The sequence below is a fragment of the Corythoichthys intestinalis genome, chromosome 6 (genome assembly GCF_030265065.1).
Source record: "Corythoichthys intestinalis isolate RoL2023-P3 chromosome 6, ASM3026506v1, whole genome shotgun sequence".
Taxonomy (NCBI): domain Eukaryota; kingdom Metazoa; phylum Chordata; class Actinopteri; order Syngnathiformes; family Syngnathidae; genus Corythoichthys; species Corythoichthys intestinalis.
Window position 1 is genome coordinate 49,790,151 of NC_080400.1, and position 23,303 is coordinate 49,813,453.

General features: G+C 41.0%; 1 protein-coding gene across 5 annotated transcripts in view; it reads right to left on the reverse strand.

The window, feature by feature from the left end:
- Positions 1-23,303, reverse strand: part of trip12 (thyroid hormone receptor interactor 12) — an 84,852-nt gene that overhangs the window by 45,194 nt on the left and 16,355 nt on the right. For 2 of the 5 annotated variants that reach the window (XM_057839450.1, XM_057839446.1), the window contains exons 2-6: positions 19,508-19,654; positions 17,707-17,832; positions 16,792-17,567; positions 7,609-7,714; positions 4,459-4,595 (exon numbers count right to left, since the gene is read on the reverse strand). In XM_057839450.1, coding sequence (XP_057695433.1) covers positions 4,459-4,595; positions 7,609-7,714; positions 16,792-17,567; positions 17,707-17,832; positions 19,508-19,605 — 1,243 coding nt within the window. In that variant the 5' untranslated portion in view covers positions 19,606-19,654. Of the gene's footprint in view, positions 1-4,458; positions 4,596-7,608; positions 7,715-16,791; positions 17,568-17,706; positions 17,833-19,507; positions 19,655-21,466; positions 21,652-21,900; positions 22,093-22,374; positions 22,542-23,303 lie in introns of those variants that run through there. The other 3 variants (XM_057839445.1, XM_057839447.1, XM_057839449.1) reach the window with 3 other exon arrangements.

Below are 23,303 nucleotides of genomic sequence, written 5' to 3' on the forward strand. Positions count from 1 at the left end.
CGAGGGAGAACTATTCAGAACGAGGAAAACGCGACGAAGAGAGCAGCAAAATGTCATTGTTTCTGTCTCTTTACTTCAATATTTTTACAGGATATTCTTTTTATCCAAGTATTTTTCCCCAATAGCTATATAAATGGCTTGAGAAGGACCAGTCAGCCCGTCGAGGGGGAACTATTCACAATGAGGAAAACGCGACGAAGAGAGCGGCAAAATGTCATTGTTTCTGTCTCTTTACTTCAATATTTTTACAGGATATTCTTTTTATCCAAGTATTTTCCCCAATTGCTAAATAAATGGCATGGTCATGACAAATAACAGTCTTGTGCTGAATGGAATATGAAATAATAAAAATGCATTTATTCAGGACGACATGGCAAAATTACTCCATAATGGTCAAAACTGTCGACTTCACCTTTACTGTCGCACCTCCCGAAAACTGTCGACTTCACCTTTACTGTCGCACCTCCCGAACTATATTTTGTGACACCTAAATCGGACATATGTCATTTCCCTTCCCCGGCTTCGGAGAATGTAAACAAACCAGAAGGCGTGACAGCTAGCCGACATGCTAACCCGAACCGAGTGATGTTTCAAAGTCCTCAAAGCGGAAAATCACACATAACTATCCTGGATTATTTGACATGACGACCCGGTTGTCTATTGTTGTCGCGGATCGGCAAACCGCCCAGCGGAGAGCAATTTACAGTTCGTTCCCCGGAGGAGGGTGGCTGGAGTTGTTGTGCAGCTAACGGGCTGCTGCTAATGACCATTAGGACAGCTTTTTACATGCCTATCAATGATCAAACGTAAGTAGTCCTTCATTTAAAGGAAGTTTGTAGTGTTTACTTTGTAATCGCTGTATTCGTATTTGACATAAAACAAAACAAGATGTTTACTCACTTCCTCGTAAGTCCAATGGTCCCACAGTAAATATCCACGGTGAATGGGAACCTTTTGAAACTCCAAAAAGGCGCATACGCCTCTCCCTCATACAGAATGATTTTTCTGCAGCCGTTTGGCTGGCGTGATGCGAAAAATAAACGTATTAATCCGCAAAATCAGCTGAATCATTCGTCCCCATACACAACAGTACGCTGTATAGTGAAGAGGACGTCTTCTACCGTACACGTCACAGCGCCCTCCTCCTCAATGCAAGACCGAAGCCGGAAGTCACTCATTTTCCTGGCGCGGGATTCAAAAAACTAAATAAATATAGCGATCGCCTCCACACACATCCAAGCGGTCCATATCATTCAGGAGCATAAAATACCGCGTGTATTATGAAATAAACATGCTTTTTCGTGTCACAGGCACTTTAAGGTGTTTATTCACGGCTGACGTGCAGCCAAGCTTGGCATTGAAGAGACAGGACAGAAGAGTGTACCCTCCTTTGTTTCTTTGAAATAAGTCAATGTTTTGGACACTCTGGTGCGCTTTTTTTGGCTTTGTGCCGCTTTCCCCGCTTGCATACAGAGCATCCGACATTCTGAACTTTCCACACATATTTTTTTTAACCCTGCATTAACCGTCAACGGGATGTTGTGCTTGTCGACGGATTTACGTGATCGATGACGTCGACTATGTCGACTAGTCGGGACAGCTCTAATTTAATTGTTATCTTTTTGGAGACTGTCAGTCAGTCGTGTCCGCCAGCTGGTTGCCTCCCCTCCCAACGTGACGTACTCTGACGCCAGACGGGCAGACGACGTCGCCGCCGCTGATGGGACACCCGAGGAAGGGTGCCAACTTCTAAAACTAGCCGCTGTCTGTCATGTATCCATGCAGCCATTTGTTTACATTTGCGGCAATAACGACACTTGCTGTACGGCAGCTAAGCCGATACAAGGTAGTACTATTAGGCCGTTGTTTGAGCTCGCATCCCGCGTGTGTTGTATTGTGCCCGAGTCTTGTTAACCAAATAAAGGCAGTGTTAACAAAAGTCATCTGAAAGCTTGTCATTTTATAGTCGACACTCTGAGAGTTCGCATTTGACAGCATACGTGCTGCGTACCTCCTCGCCAGCTGTTTGCTCGCCATTCATTCACCTGTGCATTTGATCGCTATTTTGTTACATTCCCGCTTTTTTTAGTGAGGTATTTTGTGTTCATTCGTTATTGGATCGTTTTTGTTCACCACTGTAAATAAGAGCACCGCAGCAGTAGAGGTTAACTGCCGTTTTTCTTCAACCCATTTTGTTTAGTGTAGAAGCCAGGGTAGTGGCTGTCTTTTTGTTATTTCCTTTTTACGATCAGGGTTTACTTAGCAGGTGGGGTTTAAGTGTAGTTTCATTTTGTTTGTTGTTTTGGCCTGGGCTTACGCTGAAGCCAGCTTCTTTTGCATTTTGTATATTTTGTTCATTGTGAGTTCGACTTGCGTGAATAAATTTGTGTCCACTTGCAATTTGTGTAAGTGGCTTGTTTTATGTTACACCCTCAGCGAGCCGTCCGTGGGACCTAACAGTGGGATTATGGGATGCATGAGCGGGCGTTCCGCAGTTGCGTTAAATGCGTCAAATATTTTAACGTGATTAATTCAAAAAATTAATTACCGGCCGTTAACGCGCTAAATTTGACAGCACTTTACATTACGCCAGAAACTCGTTCGGTACGCCTCCGTTCTGAACAGAGCACCCCGTACCGAAACGGTTCAATACAAATACATGTACCGTTACACCCCTACCTCGTAGGGTCTCAATGATCCCAAGAATGATGAGGAATCAGCCAAGAGCTACACAGGAGGAGCTGGTCATTGACCTGAAAGGAGCTGGGACCACCATTTGCAAGGTTACTGTTGGTAATACACTAAGACCTCATGGTTTAAGATCATGCAAGGAACAGAAGGTTCCGCTGCTTAAACCAGCATGTCCTAGCCCGTTATAAGTTTGCCAATGACCATTTGGATGATCCAGAGGAGTCATGGGAGAAAGTCATGTGGCCATATGAGAACTTTTTGGTCTTAAATCCACCCATAGTGTTTGGAGGAAGACGGATGATGAGTACCATCCCAAGAACACTATCCCTACTGTAAAGCATGGATGTGTTAGCATCATGCTTTGGGGGTGTTTTTCTGCACATGAGACTGGAAGACTGCACTGTATTAAGGAGGGAATGACCAGGGCCATGCATTGTGAGATTTTGCCGAATAACCGCCTTCCTTCAGTTACAGCATTGAAAATGGGTCGTGACTGGGTTTTCCAACATGACAATGGCCCGAAGCAGACAGCAGAATTACCAAGGAGCTGCTTCATAAAAAGCATATCAAGGTTCTGGAGGGGACTAACCAGTCTCTAGACCTAAACCCGATAGAAAATCTTGCCACTTTCCCACTTAAATTACTGTGAACTGGCTTTCTAATCGCAGTTTCACGCAATGGAGTATAACGAAACTTTTTGTCTGCGAGCCAGATGCAGCCGACGAAAGAGCCTGATCTGGTTCGTGAGCAATAGGTTCCCGACCCCCGGTTTAGAGGAAGAAGAATGATGAATACCACACCAAGAACACCATCGCTACAGCAAATCATGTGGGTGGTAGCATCATCCTTTGGGGTTTTTCTGCTTATGGGACTAGAAGACTGCTCTGTATTAAGGAGAGGATGGCCAGGGCCATTCATTGTGCGATTTTGGGGAATAACCTCCTTCCCTCAGTTAGAGCACCAAAAATGGGAAAAAAACATGACAATGGCCCAAAGCAGACAGCCAGAATAACCAAGGTGTGGCTTTGTAAAAGGCATATCAAGGTTCTAGCATGGCCTAGCCAGTCTCCAGAACCAAACCCAATAGAAAATTTTGGGAGGAAGGTCAAACTCCGTGTTTCTCAGTGACAGCTTAGAAATCTAAATGATCTAGAGAAGATCTGTGTAGAGCAGTGGTGCAAAATCCCTGTTGCAGTCTGTGCAAACCTGGTGAAACGTTACAGGAAACGTTTGACCTCTGTTATTGTAATCAAAGGCTACATTACCAAATATTAACATTGATTTTTTTCAGGTGTTCAATACTTATTTGCAGCAGTACAATACAAATAAACTGTTAAATAAATATACAATGTGATTTCGGGATTTTTTTTTTTAATTGTCTCTCACAGTGGACAAGCACCTACCATGAAAATCTCAAACCCGCCCATAATTTTTAAGTGGGAGAACACAAACAATAATTATTTTCCTCACTGTATATCGCAATGCCAATTTATTCCAATATCGTTCAGGCCTAATTCAATTTTTTTAAGGGCTAAAAAGTAATGAAATAATCCAGAAATACAACAGCATTTCCAAAAGAAGCAGAAGAGAAAGTACTGTAAAAAGTGCAGTACTATAACATGTTTGGAACTCTTGTTCAAATAAAAACAAGTAGCAACCACACCGCCCCCTCCAGGTATTGGATCAGGACTGTACTGGCATTATTCTCAAAATCAGGTGACTTCGACGCAAAAATATGCGATCGGGACATCCCTAGCAGGTACCTACCTGAGGCACCCTGTGAAGGCTCATCAGTGCGAGCAGCCGACGAGTTAGCTCCATCCTGGTTGTTGTCAGAGTCAGCCATTTTCTCCTGTCGGCGAGCGTCAGCTGCCCCACGCTTGCCCAGGCCTGAGCCCCGCCGACTGTATAAGCGGAAATAATATGAGCTACCACAGAACAATCTAGTCTTTTATGGTTAAAGTCAAGTCAAGTCAAGTCTTTTCTTAAAACATTTTTGTTCTAGTTTATTTCTTTATAATTTAAGGATGGATTTGAATTGTGGATTACCTGTAATGGCAGAGTTAGTAATCTGTCTAAAGACAGGCTGAAGTCCACATTAACATTTGTATCCAAGACCAGTAGGCGTAATTTCACTCCCTATTCCAACTTTACATCTTAAAAGTTAACATGTTTAAGGGATTCTCCAAGCTGGTTTGGTCTTTCGGCTCCAATTTACCGAATGATAATCCCCAAATTTGGGAAAATTAAATAAATAAACAAATAGGGTCACAGACACTTGGTTACAGGGTTCAGTCCTCTCTAAATCATTCACTTCATTTGTTTTGTCCAACTAGCAACAACTCTCGGAGCATCAGCACTGCTTAGCAAGCAACCTGGCCAGTTTAAACCGTTTGGATGGCCCAGTTTCCGGGAAACACTCTGCACGCACGTAGAGCTAGCTTGCTGCCCAATACATCTGGCATACACAGAGTTTGGTGCTACTCGAGTTTTAAGTGCAGAAAGGGAAGGGAGAAAAAAAAGTGAGGTAGCTGGACAGTGTTTACAGGTTTCCGTATGTTAAAATTTTGTTCCGGCCGTTATTTCGGTTTCAAAGGGAAAAAATATGTACCAAAACCAAAAACAAAATGAAAATGCTTGGCACATAATTTCGGTGCTTCATTATTATCAATCCACCGAAAAGCTGACCTCTGTATTTACCATTCTAAGGTGCCAAATCACAGAATTAGTTGCAAGAACTTAAAAGCCTGAGGCACCATCGGAGCTACAACATCCGTGCGGTGTGCCGATGGCTCCTGTGAGCCGATGGCGCTCTTCCCCGCACATTAAACACTGTTGGCACTGCTGCCAAAAGAGCGTTGATCACGTGTTCGGAAACACATGGCCATTCAAGATACCTCAGAGTGAGAGTCGCTGTATCAAGAGCATGTGCAAAGTGAATAGGTACGGCAGGGTCCCTGCCCAAATTGGCCATTTTATAGAGCACTTTCACAATAGACCAAAAGGACCAGGGTCCTGTTGGAGAGCTACACTTGCAAATGGCTTGCGAAAAGGTTCAGTATTCACACTGCGCAACTGAACTTACCAAGTAGTATCCATGTGGCCGAAAGGCGCAATCTTTGATGGTCAAATTTGAGGAAATACTTCCCTCCTGGGCAGGGAGCATTACGCTGCACGTAATGTAGCATAAGTGCACCCTGCACCGCTTGTGTACGCTCAAATCAGACAGAGACCCACGATTTATGAGCGGACCAGATTTTGTTTGTTTGTTCCGAACTTGAGTTCGGATGCCCGTTCACATTAACAAAACAAAGCGGACTATCTGAGAAAAAGCACTCTGGTCTGTTTATAAAGAACCAAACAGTGTCAGTGTGAAAGCGCCTAAAGATTCAGGAAAGAAATGCATTGGCCAGATTTAAAAGTTGGACTACTTTTGAGATAATTAACTTGGACGGGAGGTTGTCATTTAGACTGTTTATTTTGAACAAGGTGGGTTTTACTGTGGTTGGGCAAGCAATTGGTGATCTGGCAATTTTGAGGTGTAGTACACCGTTGGTTCCTTATCCCTGAACACGAAGTGGAATTTAGCACGTGATGCTCGATGTCAAAAGCGCAGTGCCATTCGCGCTTAAAAAAAAATACTCCCACACAAGGACGAAATACCAAGAGCTGTTGGCGCTTTGGCAACAATGGTGCCTTGCGTGCTCCTGGCTAAATGTAATGGTACATTACTAGAATTTACACCCCTGTCAGTACAAATACATTAAATAGGCATGTATATATTAACAACATCATGTGCCAATTTAGACAATAGCAAAGTTTGTTTTTAACGTTAAATCTAAGGTACCGATGAAGGGCAAAATAAGAACCCCGTAATCAGTGTTGTTAATAACGGCGTTACAATATAACGGCGTTACTAACAGCGTTATTTTTTTCAGTAGTGAGTAATCTAATTAGTTACTTTTCTCATCTTGGCAACACCGTTACAGTTACTGAGGACGGAAAGGCATGCGTTACTATGCGTCATTATATTGGTTGAATGACGCGAGAAAAGTCTGAGCGAGACTGACTCACCGAGCAGGAGCAGGAGTGGGGAGGAGACAAGAAAGTTGTGACGCCAAGCAAACGTGATGCTAGGTCATTCCAATAATACCTGTTGTAGCCGATAGCCTACAAACTACGCCCACATGATATGGTAGATATTATGCGAAATGACAGACACGGCACTAGATGTGTTAGTAAACAGCCGCCATCTTAAAGCAGTAGACTTCTTAGGAAGGCTCTGTTGTAGAGAACATTCCTGGCAAACCTAAGTAACTTTTTATCTAAAATACTCCTAAATCAGCCAAATCTTGACTTGAATCCATCTTTAAATGATGAAACAGTTTTAAAACTTTCACATGTCGAAAGTAGACAAAAGGGAACTAATGCAATAATGGGAGCAATTTTAACAACTTTTAATGGTTGATTCGGGGTAAAGGGTAAATTTGGGTAAAGAATTGGGCTAGATAGTGTGGCCTATGTTTTTTTGGTTTTGTTTTTTTGAGGGAAAAAAAAACAAAACATGAAAATTATCACCAGTTACTTTGCCAAGTAACCAATTACTCTTACATTCAGGTAACTGAGTTACTAACGCAAGTACTTTTTGGGAGAAGTAATTTGTAACTATAGTTAATAACTTTTTTAAAGTAAGATTAACAACACTGCCCGTAATGCAGCACAACAGCTACTTTGCCTTTTTTCTTTATTGAGTGGAATGATTTTTCAATACAATTTCATTGCTGGTAACATTTTTCAAATCATGTAATTTTGATATTGTTCTGCAGAGCAACAGGTGAGAAGTGTAATCACCAGATACATTGTACATTTATTCAAAGCTCTTTTATCTGTTCTAATTTAAGACTGAGGCATATATACCTTGTGCTGGCACAGGAGCCCGTGGTCTTCTGGCGTGTGCTCCGCCGAAAGCTGGGGAGCTCTGCTGGAGGAGACTCGCTGCGCTTCTTAGTGGATTCTCTCAAACCTTTAGTGAACAACGTCGACATTTAAAAACTGGTCAAACACTAAGCAAGGATTTAAACATCTATGGAAAACCCTTACAGCTCTGGTGGCACAGTAGAATATGTGTTTCTGTGGGTAAAAGTATTTTTCAATGCCTGTATCACTGGCTAGACAGGCCAGTGGTATTAATAGCAGCAGTGGCACTATGACAGGGCACCCACCCTTGCTAGACCCGAGAGTCTAATGCACTCCTTCAAAGAGATAAACATCAGATTAAAAGAACAAATCCAAAGAAATCAGACCTGTGTCCTTTGGAAATTGTAAAACAAAAGAGTTGAATGAAAATGCCAGTAACCCCCCACCCCAAAAAAAAAAAAAAACTTGCGCGAGCGCTGCAGTTCTTCTAATTATTGAGTGGTGTGTCTAAGCATGTCCACAAATAAAACTTACTTAACTGATTATTCAACTGAAAACCAAGACAATTTAGGAAGAGGAGTCTCCTTTTAGGGCTTAAAGCCCAAGCAGAGGTTTGGGTATAGTACAAAAATCATTTTTACAACTATTCTTGAATATAATGCCAAAGTTTACATGCATGACATTAATGGCTTAGTACCCTGGACCGGACCTTCACTTCTAAACTTTAAAATACAGTGAAACCAAGTGCACTGTGTGGTAAGCCTACCCCTTTGGGGCTGGGTGGAAATGGAGAGGGCTGGCAGTAGCTGTGTACGTGAACAGGAAAGACCAAACGTTCACATGATATGAAATGAAAAGGAGCAACATGCAGGCCTGTCATGATAACACATTTTAGTATGCGATACATTGTCTCAAATTATTGCCGATAAGCAATATTATTCGTTTTTTTTTTAACGAGTTCAACCACTAATGCAGTGACAATAGATCCTATTAAATCACACATTCAAATACATTGCCTTTTTTCCATTAGCCTCAAAGTAGCAGTGCTAACGTTTCAAAATGTTTAAAGATGCGTTTCCTTATTTTGTATGTCTGAACTTTATTTCTATGTTGTGTTGATGACCAAGAAACATCTGTGAAAGGAACTGGAGTCTCATATGCATTCAACACGCACGTGTGCCGATTGCATGCAGCACACGCACGCACAAATGTATGCATGCATGCGGTGATAAATTGCAGCCGGAAAAAATTACAGACCTCATTTTAATTTACCATGCGACTAATTGACTTATTGCATATTGCGACAGGCTTAATTACATATTTTTTAAGTTTCTGAAGACATTTTTAAGTAACTAAATTATGAGTAAGACTAATAAGTATTTTTGCCCAAATGACTAAGAAGAAAGTTAAAAGGGCTGCCAAAACCAAAACAGTATTCCTAAAATTGCAAAAATGTTGCATCATGACCAAAATGAATTCCAAACTTAAACTTATTTTGTCAAGCCTCTGTAACAAAACTTCAGATATGGGGCTGAAACAAGTTTTCACCTGAACTATTAGTATAGGAAAAAAAAAAAAAAAACAGCTATAAAGGATAACGATCTCCAACAAGGATTTTTATAGATGAGAGCTTTTGTTTTACATGCAAAGCCAGCATCAATAACTTGTACCAGAAAACCTCCTACTGTTGTAGGTTAAAAAATGTTTACTTTAGTCAAGAAATTATTAAATACTAGTGGTGTCAACAATAATCGATGCGGCGATGCATCCCGATGCGGGGCATGGACGATTTGATTCAATGCGGGCAACAAGCCGAATCGATTCAGCGCATTTTAAAATATATAAGTACGTTCAAAAATCTTCCCTGCACAATTCCAGTGATGCAACGGATTTGGTTTCCCCATTTGTATTATTATTCTCATGTTTCATTTTTTACACACTGCATAACTCTGGTCAAGTTTCCCACCAACCTCGTTGAAGCCAAAATGTCTCCAGATGTCTGCTTTCAATGTCGTAGGTGCATCAATAATCTTTCTTGCTCCCTCTTTCTCTGCTTCAGCCATTGTTATGTTATGTCCTATCTCTTAGAGGTTAGATCTTGTGCCCGAACCAGAATGGGTCAGGCCCAAAATGTTAAGCATTCACGTTCGGTTCGGGTCGGGTCGGGCCGCCGGGCCGGACTAATAAATTGCATATAAAAAAATTTTTAAAAATTAAAAAAACATGGGATAAAACCAAGAGCAGGCTCTCTGTATTGTGCATTTGCTTGTGGACGCACATGAACGCAGTGGAGCCACCCGCTTTTTCTTCTCCTCCTCCGCTGTGGCGCTTGCGATTCGTTAAGAAAGACACTTTTATTTATGCACACAAAGGCAACACAAATGTGATCCTTTTGAATCTTCTCCTCTGTGTGTCTGCAAAATCGCATGTTTTTTTTTTTTTTAATTAAACTTTCCCAGCGTTATTTCTTGTGTAAATGATTTCATAATGATCATAAAAATATGTAGACTATTTAAACATAACATTTTCTGCCAACTGAAAATTCGTTACAAAAGACACTTTTTTATGTGTTGATAATGCGATAAACATGCTGCTGCACTACAATATTTTGTCGTTTTATTTAATATTTACTTGAATATTTTTATTGATGGGTCGTTGTGACTAAAATACAGTGACTGTTATTACTGATTTTGCACAGGAGTTCAGATGTTGCACTGTATGAAAGGCTGCTACTGTGTGTAAATAAAAAAAGCCCTGGTCTCATTCAAAGCACTAATTAAATGCTGTGATCCGTTTTCTTTTTTTAATATATATATATATATATATATATATATATGAAAGTATTTTCATTTGACTTCAACCAGGAGTGACACGAGAGCCAATAAAAAGTTGTTTAATGTCTGACCGCTTGTGTTGCCTCATAATTCACGAAAAATATAATTTGCTTTAGAATTTTAATGCATCCCAGGCTTTAATGCATCGTGATGCATTGCCGAATCGAACTGAATCGAATCGTGGCCCTCCGAATCGTAATCGAATCGTGGCCCTCCGAATCGTAATCGAATCGAATCGTGAGGGCAGTGCCGATGCACACCTCTATTAAATACTTCAAGACACCAACTTCAAAGAGGGGCAAAAGTCAAATTAACATAAAACATCTCTCCCAAATTTGGTCTGTGGCTTGGGTTTTGTGGGGGTGACTACTTCACTCATCAGCGATGTCATATCACAGAGCTTTAGACTTCAGTTTTCAGTAATGTCCACAAGAACAATTTGCACATTGGACTGGAGTGCTGAGTTCACACTGCTCTATAAACAATTTTATCAAAGTATAAAATATTCATTACGTCTCAAAGGAATAACTAGAATGGCAGTCAAAACACTTGTCATCAAGCTAAAATATTATTTCCAGATTGTTAATTTACTCTAGGAATATTGCGATCTGATCCACCTCATTTTGAGCATATGCCGGAAGGTCCAGATCAAATCCCTCAACAAATGCACCAACATCATTGCCAAACTATACATGCAACTTTAAAATGTGATTGTATGCAAATTCAACTACAGTACTCGAAATGAGTAAAGGCTAGAAAATTACAGTCCTATGAGCTATCTTTAGCTATTCACGTGGTCGTTGCGGGGTACCTGGCACCTGCAGGCACCACTTTTGTGTCCCCTGCTTCTGTTCCAGCTAACCTGCACATCCTGCAGCATGTAAGCGCTTTACTTCCCTTATACTCTATTATGAGATTCACAAAAGTGCCAGGAATGCAAAGTACCGTATTGGCCCGAATATAAGACGACCCCGATTATAAGACGACCCCCTCTTTTTCAAGACTCAAGTTTGAAAAAAGACTTTTTGAACACCAAATTAATTTTTATACAGAAAATAATTACAATACATCTGAAACAAATGATTATAATATATTTGAGAGAAAAGGCATTTAATTTCGTATTCAAAACTTAATATCTGAACATTTAAACATTTAACATTTAAATGTGTAAACTAAAGTGCAATCAAATTCATAAATGAATGGCTTCTGGTTTTTGAAATATAAATAAGAAAAAAATATTGTGATAAAACAAAATTGCAATAACTGCATTAATTATCAAAGTGAAGTCTAACTGCAACTGAAGTTCAGCATTCGATTCATTGATGACTGGCGCCATCCAGCGTCGTGAATGGGTATATGCCTAGGCCGCAGTTTTTTTTTTGTTTTTTTTTAGGCCGCAGTTATAAGACGTCCCCCAGGTTTTCATTCTTACTTTAATGCAAAAAACACCGTCTTATATTCGGGCCAATACGGTAATATGCTAAGGAGTGACTTAAGGCACAAAAGCAAACTCCAAATGTCCATTGCAAACAACAAATCAGGCAAGGCTGATAGAAGAACAAGCAGGTGCTCGCGTACGGTCTTCTGAAGTACCAGTGGAGGCGTGTCAGTGAAATAGTGACAAAGTTAACTTATAATGCAGCTAAACTTGCTGGAAAAGGCAGGGAAGGCAAAGAAGTTCTGGCACTTTGTTAATAAAGTGCTGTATTAAATTAGTAGTGTTGAACGCACCTCCACCCTTTCCACCATGCTATCTGCTTAATTTGCACACATTACTCGTTGCCGTTGGCTTTCCAAATGAAAATATTGGCAAACTGCAAACATTACACCAGTTAAGTAACAATGGCTTCATTTAGGCTAGGTTCATACTACAGGTCTTAATGCCAAGATCCTATTTTTTGCCATATCTGTTTTTTTGGCGTGCCAGTTCAGACTGCCTTTGTCCATTGAGACCGCAGTGTTTCCCACAGGATTTTAGGAGACTGTGGTGGGAGGGTCTCTGACCATAGGATTTTTTGAAACTGTGGTGGTGGGCTGCATCGGAGTCGGACAGCCACACCATGTCGTGCCACGGCAATTTTATTTGATTTTTTTCATTATTTTTTGCCCCCCAAGAAGAACCATAACAAAGATATATTTGAAATATTTCATTAGCTAGGCTAATGTTATAGCTCTCAGCTACGGTACATGTATGTAAAATGCGTTGCTGATTACAGCTACGTTACCCTATGTAATAATGCGACTTTTTTTCTCGTAGCAATAGTACAACTTACATCTCGTAGTGACTCAGGGTTGGCAACCCAAACTGTTGAAAGAGCCATATTTGACCCCTCCCCCCCAAAAAAAACAACCGATACAGTATGTCTGGAGCAGCAAAAAATTAAAAGCCTTGTACAAGCCTTATAATTATCAATACTAGCTATATTAGCCTACTATAAAAATGACTAAGTTGGCTAGAAATACATAATTAGCCTTCATGATTAAATGTTTATTTTCCCTGCAGTGGATCCTATAGCGCACCACGTGACTACTCTGTTGTACGATGACAAAACAAGTTTAACTTCATTACAATATTAATGAATTGAAAGAATGTTTGTATCATGTTTGTCCTCCTAGAAATCCTATTAGAACAAAAAATATATTTCCCTCCCCCATCTTTTTCCATAAAAAAAAAAAAAAAAAAAAAAAAAGCTCCGAAGCAGCACTAAAGAGCCGCATGCGGCCCAAGAGCTGCGGGTTTCAGACCGCCGTCGTAGCCCTCCTTTTTCCTTTTTATTTGACCCTCATAAGTACTACATTACCACAACAATAACAGTCCTTCTGTCAACTGACCCATTTACAGGACTGGGGGAATTCTAATGGCCGTGTAAAGAGTTTTTCTTGATTCGGTGAGAAGGTGAATAGTTTTTTCCCCGTTGTTCGTGAACTAAATTTCCACACTAACGCACATCGAGGCACCATTAACTTAGCAAGGAGAGGTATGAGAGTCATTTTTTGAGTGTCCCAGAGCTCGCGAATTTGGGGGGGGGGGCGCATTTATCCAACTCCTGTCTGAAGTTGGCGCGTCGGTGTTGTGCCGAAAAATGGCCACTCCACGCGAAATGTCCCCCCGACGGGAGCGCCCACACGTCACTCGTACAAACAGCCTTTTCTTACCAATCGATGGACACGGAAACGACGTTCTTGTACCGTGAATATGTATCATTTTACTCTGCTTGAACTAATAAATACTTTGCTGTGACCAACGCTCTGAAAATAGAGCAAGGCTTTATTTTGGGCCCCGCCTCTCCGCGCAAGTTCAATCAAAGTTTGCTTTCCGTCCAAGACGGCCGTCCTCCGCTCACTTTCGCCGAAAAGTCCGATCCAAACTATTGTAATGCCCCGGATATGGGGAAGAAGGAGAGAAGTCTGTATTTGCTTACCCACTTGATTGTGGTAACAATAATAAAGAAAAACAATAACAAAATAACAGCGGGCTGCTAAGACATGCGACCGCTATCTCTCGCTATCTCGCTCGTTCTCCCATTCTTCCTACTCGTTCCCCTTGAGTCTCTTAAATAAATAAATAAATAAATAAAATACTACTCTAAAATGCTGCTCTCGCTCGCGCGGGTAGTAGAGTGGAGTGGGCTACAGCTGTGTAATCGGCTGACTGACGCATCTGATTAGTTTTTTGGGTTTTTTTCCCGGCGTTGGGGGGGGGGGGGGGGCAAACGAGACTGTGGCGGGCCGCCACAGTCTCGTTCATTGGTGGGAAACACAGACCGTTCAAGTATCACGCATGCGTACTAATTCGCAGTCCGAGAAGCGCTCAGCAAAATGACCCCCATGCGCAGTAGCATCAAAACAAATTACACATTCTAGCTGTATGTCATTCCAGAGTGATCATATTTTGATTTCCAAAAAGAGGACACAAACAACAGACATTAATAATCCCCGTTTAGTCTTATATTCAAAGTTTATATGGACCGATAGAACACATACACGCACACACGAGCCTTGACGTGTGTGCGGGAAATTATGTGGCTGCGTCAGTTTTCCCCGACTCGGCCATGTGTGCAATAATGAAATATTGCTCATTCGGCGAACAATGAAAATTGAAAATTGTAAAGCTTGTTTTTTTGTTCATTTTATTATGACTGTGGTCAAGCCCGCTTCGTGCTTTAAAGCAGAGTTCAAGCTAGGCGCTAATGCCTACATGGCTGCCGTCCTACATGCCTCTTGCTCTTTGCTGACGTAATTGGTGCACGAATTCCAATTTGGGAGTCGTGACAGTTCAGACCACCAGTCACGTTCTGGAAAGAACAGATTTGAACCACATACGAAAGTGTCTCAGATCGGATTTCAAATGGTCCACTATAGAGACTTGTCACGTTCAAACCGTCAAGTTAATGCCTGACTCGAGTCGGAAAAACACGAAAAAATCGGATTCGTGCATTAGGACCTGTAGTATGAACCTAGCCTTACATTACACTATCTTCAAGTTATGTGGCAGGATTGCGCGGCTATTGTCACAGCATTTCCAAATGTTTATTTCCGCTGCTTTTCCATCAGTGTTAATACTTTGTACAACCCCCTTTTGCCAACAAAACAGCACCTAATCTTCTCCTATAATGTTTCACAAGATGGGACAGAAAGAGGGATCTTCAACCATTCCTCTTTGCAGAATCTCTCTAAATCATCCAGAGACCTGGGTCCTCTTCTCCGTACTCTCCTCTTCAGCTCAGTTATCAAAGCGAGGTTATTCGTAGCAGCAAAGTCGGCAACAATATAATTGCGGACTTGCGGACGGATATCTACTGTTGTAGATATCCGTTAAAACAGTCTTTGTTAAATATGTACGAGAGGGGAAAGCATGTCAGCACACCCAAAATGCTGCCAAACAAAGGATCTGTACGACATTGAACCTGTCAAGCCGCCTCCCCAAGTTTCTGTCTTTCCTCACGGGCAATGATCCTCGTGCGCCACAGTTCACACCTTTCAGGCAGTTTAAGGGAGGAGCGGAGGAGGGGGGCTGCTAAGAGTCTCTACAAAAAAAACTTTGGAAAATACATTTTGGGAGCTTTTCATTTGGATCAAATGTTTTTGCGTATTGAATTGAAGAGGGCGTATCGAACAGTTCAATATAAAACAGTATTGTTGCATCCTTAGTTTACATGGTATACATTCAGGAAAGACATCCAAGTATTACGGACGACATCAGGATTGGAACTTTAAACCAAAGTTTTTCAACCTTTTTTTGACATCGGGATTGGAACTTTAAACCAAAGTTTTTCAACCTTTCTGAGCCTCGGCATACTTCATTCTTATAAAAAATCCAAAGGCAAGCCACCAGCAAAAAAAAAAGTACAAATGGATTCCTCTAAACCAGGGGTAGCCAACGTCGGTCCTCGAGGGCCCCTATCCAGCTTGTTTTCCATGTCTCCCTCCTCCTGCACACCTGACTCTCAAATAATCAGAATCGTTATCAGGCTCCTGCAGAGCGTATTGATGAGCTGATCATTTGATTCAGGTGTTCTAGAGGAGGGAGACATGGAAAACAAGCTGGATAGGGGCCTTAGAGGACCGGAGTTAGCTACCCCTGCTCTAAACTATATTAACAAAATATAAAGTCCTGTAGACTATATTAACAATATAAAGTTGTGTATTGAATCCAACAACCACAAAGAAAAACACATTCTAATCATATTTTTACTCACTCAGTGTAACACCTGGGCTTCTGTATTGGAGTAGGTATCACTGCATCCCCATTAAAAGTTAATTACCGTACGATATCAGTTTTTCTTTTTCTTTGCATTGTACTGAAATCCCAATTAAAGATAGCTTCTAACTACTGCCTGACTCCAGAGACGACGAAATGGGCTTTGCTTCCTTTTGACCGCCCTTAAATCAATTTTGTCCGGTTCTGAGTTCTGAGAAAAAAAGTAACACCGCTTTCACCGTTATAGTTTCCCTAGCGCTGACCTAAATGCCACTCTTACAACTTACGCATCACTAAACGAAGTAATTAGCTACCTATTGACAGCTACTGATATGGAAGAATATAGCACGTTTACTGACCATTGGACAGCACAGACACCAACATTTTTATATCAATTAGGTGAAAATGGATGATTTTGCACTGCACACCAAACACTACGCCACGGCTACGGCACAGTGGTTGACAAACACTTTTAACTACAACCGTATCCTTGCAAGGAAGCCTATTTAGTTCTGTTCTAACCCGACGACCCTGTAGCTGCCTCAAAGTGCGCTGGAGGAGGCGCAGCAGGCAGAGATGCCAAGCAGGAAAACCATCACCTGTATATCACAATGTATAATCAGAAGCATTTCAGTATTGATAACTCACGTGCTAGTTTAGCTTGTAATCCAGACGGCCCTGGTTTGGAGGTCTCAGATTTGGCCGATCCAGTTAGAGACAGTTTGGGTTTTGGCAGGTTGACTTTTGGGTTAAAGCGTGTTGCCCACTCAAACTTTGAAGAGCTGGCAGACTTGGTCTGCTCCTTGTCACGGGTACTACGACGAGGAGAGGGGCTTGAAGCCGAGCGCGAGCGGCGTGCTTTAGTCTGATCTTTGCCCTGTTTGACTCGGGCACCTGGCGCAATAGCACTGTTTGTAGTGGAAGAAGAGGAGGATGTTGAGGCAGAAGAGGAGGAGTCCGTCACGTTGCTGCACCCAGCTTTGGCTGAGGCAGCCGATTTTGACGCCAGCTTGCTGGGTTTAACAGTTCTGCCCTCGGTACGATTGGGGAGGGACACAGTGGTGCTACTTAGACCAGGGTGAGAATCGGCTTTCTTCCGTCTTTGGACTGGTGAGGCTCCAGTGGCCCCACTTTTCTTACTTTGTCCTCTACCTGATGATGCAGGTGCTTCTGTAGCAAGTGGTCTCTTCTTAGCTGAGCCTTTTCTGGTCTCTGAGGTATTATCTCTGGGTAACGACAGGGATTTGGCCTTTTTTGATGGTGTCGGTCCTAAGGTGCTAATGTGGTCTAGAGCTTGACTTCGCTTAAGTCCGCGGGTGCCTTCGCTCTTGGTCTGGTGGCTTTGTCGCTCTTGTTCAGATGTTCCTGCAGCTTCTTGGTCGTCTTGCAGTACAAACGACGTCAGCGATAGGGAAAGTCCACTTCTGTGAAATTGGAAGGAGAATAATTAAACGTGATCTAGGACACGAGAGGCTCACAAATGAATACAAATGTCATGAAACTCCAAGGTGAAAAGGTACACCATAGGTTCAGTCATTGAAATACAAAGACCAATAAGGGTACCTTTTTGAGCTGTGCCCTCTGGACTGGCCAGTGGCTGAGCTGCTTGTGGCTTTAGAAGCCTTAGATATAGGCCTTTTATTTTCAGGAGGGGAATTTGCTTTTTGTTTAACCTGCTCTGACTGCAACCTGCAAAGGTGGAAATTTAAAGTTAAAGGGGAAAGTGTAAATATTTGTATCTAATGAACATAGAATATTTAATCCAAACAAATTCTGCAACATAAGCATGATCTCTGAAAAGTGTGGCTACACAATTAACAATTACTTTGGCAAGCTAATCATCCTTTTATTTCACATTCATATTTCAAAACCTGAACTCTTATTTATAGAGACAAACCTTAACAATCATAATTACTCTAACCCCGGTAATACACCCGGCACGCCTATGGCACGTCAAAGCACCACTGACGCTCGCTCCTAATTTCCAAAAATCAGTTCAGGCTAGGATTGCAAGATGAGAGTAGCGGGTATTTAAAGATAATAATACAACAACCATTTGCATTTCAGACCCCCCATATTGATATTGATCAGCTCTTTCGGAAAGAAAAAAAGTCATGTGCTAAAAACAATCCCAATGAGAAAGATTTTAAACATGTATTTTACAAATGAAATGCCTCAATTAATCTTTTTTTTTTTTCTTATGAATGGTTTTCAGAAGCCATATTGATGTTTTTTTTGTCAATTTAAAGAGCCACGCAGAAATTAATAAATTTAATTGCATATTATTTTGAAAATCGACTGGATCCACCGTATTTTTACACAAGTGACTTCCAGTCTGCCCGATCCTACCTGGTAATATTGACGCGGAAGGGTCGCGTCTCGCTTCAAATAATAAACTCTGCCAATCGTTTCGAGTGACACGCGTTGAACCGCTTCTAGGATGCGTCTAAACCGCAACTGCACTACAAGAGGTGTGCACATGCTGCTTGACTTTAACGGTCGTGTTTCACTGCGTTGACGCGGCGGCAACGTTGATGCCCTTGGACCAAAATACATGCTTGATTTGTTAGATTCCTATGAAACATCTAGACCCCTAAGGTCGCCTGGAACCGGTCTCCTGAATGTACCAAGAACAAGAACCAAGCACGGTGAGGCAGCATTTAGTTATTATGCTCCTCACCTCTGGAACAAGTTACCTGAAGGTCTGACGTATGCTCAAACTGTTAGCTCCTTTAAATCAGTGCTAAAAACGCTTTTATTTAGCACATCCATAACCGTCTATGTATTTTAAGCTATTTGCTTCCTATTCCTCTTGTGCTTCATTGCTGATTTCAATTATTATTATTTAATATTTATTTATATATCTTTTTTTTTCTATTCATGATGAAATGTGATTTTTATGTATAATTTCATTTCCTGTTTCGATTGTCTTTGTTTTTACGTTCTATTGCCTTGTGCCCTGCAGTTGGCTGGCAACCAGCTCAGGGTGTCCCCTGCCTACTGCCCCGAGTTAGCTGGGATAGGCTCCAGCACCTCCGCGACCCTCGTGAGGAAAAGCGGCATGGGAAAAAAAATGAATGAATGACTAAATGTGATTTTTATGATCTTCATGTGATGTAAAGCACTTTGAATTGCCTTGTGTTGAATTGAGCTGTATAAATAAATTTGCCTTGCCTTGGTGTATTACTGGGGTAACATTCTAACATTCTGAACTGCCATTGAAGTATAAATATATGTTACTACATGTTTAACTTTAGAGGTTCCATTTCAGGTACTCGGAAAACTCGTAGACTCGAGGTACACATTCATTAAAATAGAATCTAGTAAGCAAAAAGTGTCAAGATTCCTTCACAATGGCACCGACCTTCCTGCAACTGTGTGGTCTTGTGGCTGGGCCGCAGCAGTGTTCCTCTGTGAACGGCGCAGTGACCCCCCTGGATTGGAATTAGGCCGGTTGGACATTGGCACCTCTCTCCTGAAGGGACATACCCTTTCTAGACACTACCATTCACTGCAATAAAAGTGAGAATTGGAAAATGTATATTTTTACCATTGTAGGATATGTAATTGTATTTGACACGTATTTCCGAGGTCGAAACTTAAACAGTGGTGAGACCAAACGTTTGCGGTTGCTGCCCCCAGGTTGTGGAATAGCCTTCCCCCTGAAATCCACACCACAACAAATCTAGGTCTTTTTCAGTCTCGGTTAAAAACACACCTTTTTAGACTCGCCTTTTCCACAGATTAGGGTAGCCTGGTTTTATTTCTTACGGGTTTTTCATGTTTTTGGATTGTATCTGTTTTATTGTTTTGCTGTCTGACTCTTATCGCGATGTGCTGGTTTTGTTTGTTTTTTCTTAATGTCATTGTGTAGTGCTTTCCTGTCTTTTATTTAACTTGAGCCATATTTGTCTTTGTTGTAAAGCACTTTGAGGACCTTTCGGGTTTTGTAAAGGGCTATATAAATAAATTTGATTGATTGAAGTATTTGGGAAAAATCAATGTCATTTGAAAAGGATTAAATTAGGAGAAAACTACTCAAATAACATTGCTACCGCTTTAAGATTATTCTAACTATGTAAAGTAATTTAAGTTAAAAGACACGACTACATTTTAGCATGGAAAACTTTTAAAGCCTTTAAATGGACTACTGTCACATTTGGCCTAAGGTGGTAAAATTTACCTTGCAAATGTAGACTTATTGGTGAATATTGGAGTGAGTTTGTAAACTTGACTGGATTATATGTAAAACCCATTTGGGACAAAGAAATTATATCTTCTTCTTGTAGTGAAACTGATGCGATTAACTCTTGTAAGGGAATCAATCAGGAGTATAGCATCCAAGTGTTTCATGGTTTGAATACACAGATATTTTAATCAACAGTAATAAAAGGACATCTTGAAACAACCTTAATGCACATTTCACACAAAACGCATCGATATTCAAAGGAATTAAAAATGCTCATAAAATACGCCATAGTATGTGAGCTCACAGGGCCCTTTTAGGCCCTCACTGACACTGCATCCTCGTCTTTGTTTATTCGTCCATTCGGATGGAGAACGCTCACCTTCTCCGTTGCTCATTATGTTCTAACGTGGTCGGTAATAGTCAACATTAGTTACCTCTATAAAACACGACGGAGCCTTTGTTGAAACTGATAAAGGGGGTGTTATATTTCTGACGTTGTTGCCTACAGTCACCGATTAGCATGTTAAGCTAGTACATTGAATTTATCACGGAGCGAGTCCCGTTTCTATATTGTGTACATGTAAAAGAATTGATTAACATTTGCATAGTGAATATTACTAGGACATAATGTTCGTAAACGGATATAAGATATTCGGCAATTTGCTAAAATATAGCAGCTAATGGAGCAATTGGTAGATGAAATGCGTAGTAACTAGTTTGCGTACCGGTGTGTCAACCTTTCATACTGTAGCTCTAAACTAAACTATCTTGTTTTTGTTTTGTCTCCCCCCCCCCCCTATTCCAAACCACCTAGTTTGTGTCACGAAAGGTTATTTTCGCAAATTGTCTACACGGGGCCCTTGACATGACATACATTCGATCGCCAAACAATCCGGCTCGCGTCTCATATCATCGAAAGCGATTAATGACACACGGGGCTAGCGACCAAGCGCCAGTCAAACAAGCTAAGTTGTTACAGAAACTACCGTGACAATTCCTCTCAGTAATCTGTGGGTCACCATCTCAAACAGTCACAGGACTCTCGCGCAAGTTTCGCTTCCATGACGTACTGTCGTATGTGATGATTAAACTTGACTATAGAACTAACGCTCGAACTGGTATGAAACGAGTTACCAGGTATATCCAGCATCTCTTCCGCGACTGTCGAAGTGAATGTAGAACTGGCAAATGTGGCTAACTAAGGTTAGCAGGCTAAGGCTCACTAATGTTTTTTGAGCTGACAGAAGGCCAATGTCCTACTCTCAGTGACGCCAGCTCGCGTTTTTCTTTAATGTTGCAGAAGCAGAAATAAGTTGTCCTAACACGCGAATTGTCAGTTTTGAATCCCACATACCCAATATATATAACTATCTGAATTGCAGTCCTGTGCCGATATAATATTTAAGCACCGACGAACAGATTGTTCACGCATCATTCCATAGCTAATGCTAGCGTAGCTAAAGACGAAGGTAAACGTTTCCTATTTGTTTACTTGCAACAGTCGGTTGACATTAATTAGGTGAGTTTACCATGCCTGCGTTACCGTACCATGAAAATAAAATACTGACCTCAATATCGACATCAGCTACAAGACAATCGTGTGCGGTGGCTGAATGTTAACAAATCAAAGAGGGACCATCGAACACTGGCACACAAGCTAATTTATATTAGCATGCCTTGTCGCTAGACTGCTTTTCAGTCAGCAAGACGAAATGTGATTCTCTTAACTGCGGATTCCCTGCACCAATCAAAGCATGTACATCAGGGAGCAACTGAGTCGTACTCAATTAAGTGCACGGCTTGGGTTTTCTAGGTGGTAGCCACTAACACGTTCACGTCAGCTAGCAAAACGAAATGGCCTCTGATACCTTTTAGACACACACACACAAAAACAGGAAAGAAGAGACGTGTTTCGAGCCCTTAACCAGACAGTAGAACATTACTTCTCCCCATCGATTTCAATTGTTGATATTTTCGACAGGTCTTAAGGATGTTGATCGAAGTGTCATTGAAAAACGATGCATTTATCTTAATGGTGTTACCTATTTCTTCCAGTGTTGTAGTTGTAACAGACAGTGCACCAGCTCCTCTATTTTCTCTCTCTCTCGCTTCTTCTCTAGCCCTAGCTGCTAGTTTCACATCAGCTGAGAGACCAACAACTGTGATACGCATCCGCCCGATTCATCCGCGTAGGGACTAGATTATTCTGACGTTAACTTCCGGTCTCAACCGCATTACAACGTCGTTTAGAATTGGACCCAATAGAAAAATGCTTTAAAACTGTGTGAAATTGTTCAGGAATTTGACTTGGCTAGTAGACCCTAGAATTTTTTCTTTCACTATTATTTAATTTATATATCTTTTTTTTCTTTCCTCTATTTCTCTTTTAATTTTTCAGTTATATGTGATTGTAATTTCTGATATTGTATTCATGATTATTCTGTAGGCTTGTCTGTTACTTTTAAAGTTGTTTAACATTGTACCATGCCACTTATGTTGTAATGTTTGTTGTTGTTTGTTAATAAAAAAATGAAATTAAAAAAAAAAAAAAAAAGAAAAAAAAAAGAATTGGACCCAATCATTTCGTAAGACATAAATGTAGCGTTTTGAACACAACTGCAAGCACATCTCATACACCATTCAAACGATGTCCAGACACAATGACGTGTTTATTCAGTGACTACATTTAACTTATCGTTTTTATATGTCATATTTTGTCAAGACCTGCGCCCAACAGTAAGAGAGTTTTAAGTTTTTTAGTTTTAAGAGTTTTTGTGATTTATTAGTAGTACTGAGGTAATTATAAAAGTGAGATATTTGAACAGGAATTTGTTTAATTTTGGACAAAATAAAAATTATCATGCGGTATTATGTCATCACTTGCAAATGCCGAAATGCAAAGTGTCACATATTTGAACCATAAGTAAAACTCAACAAGGTCAATGGTCAATTTTCGCGCATGCTTCCTGTT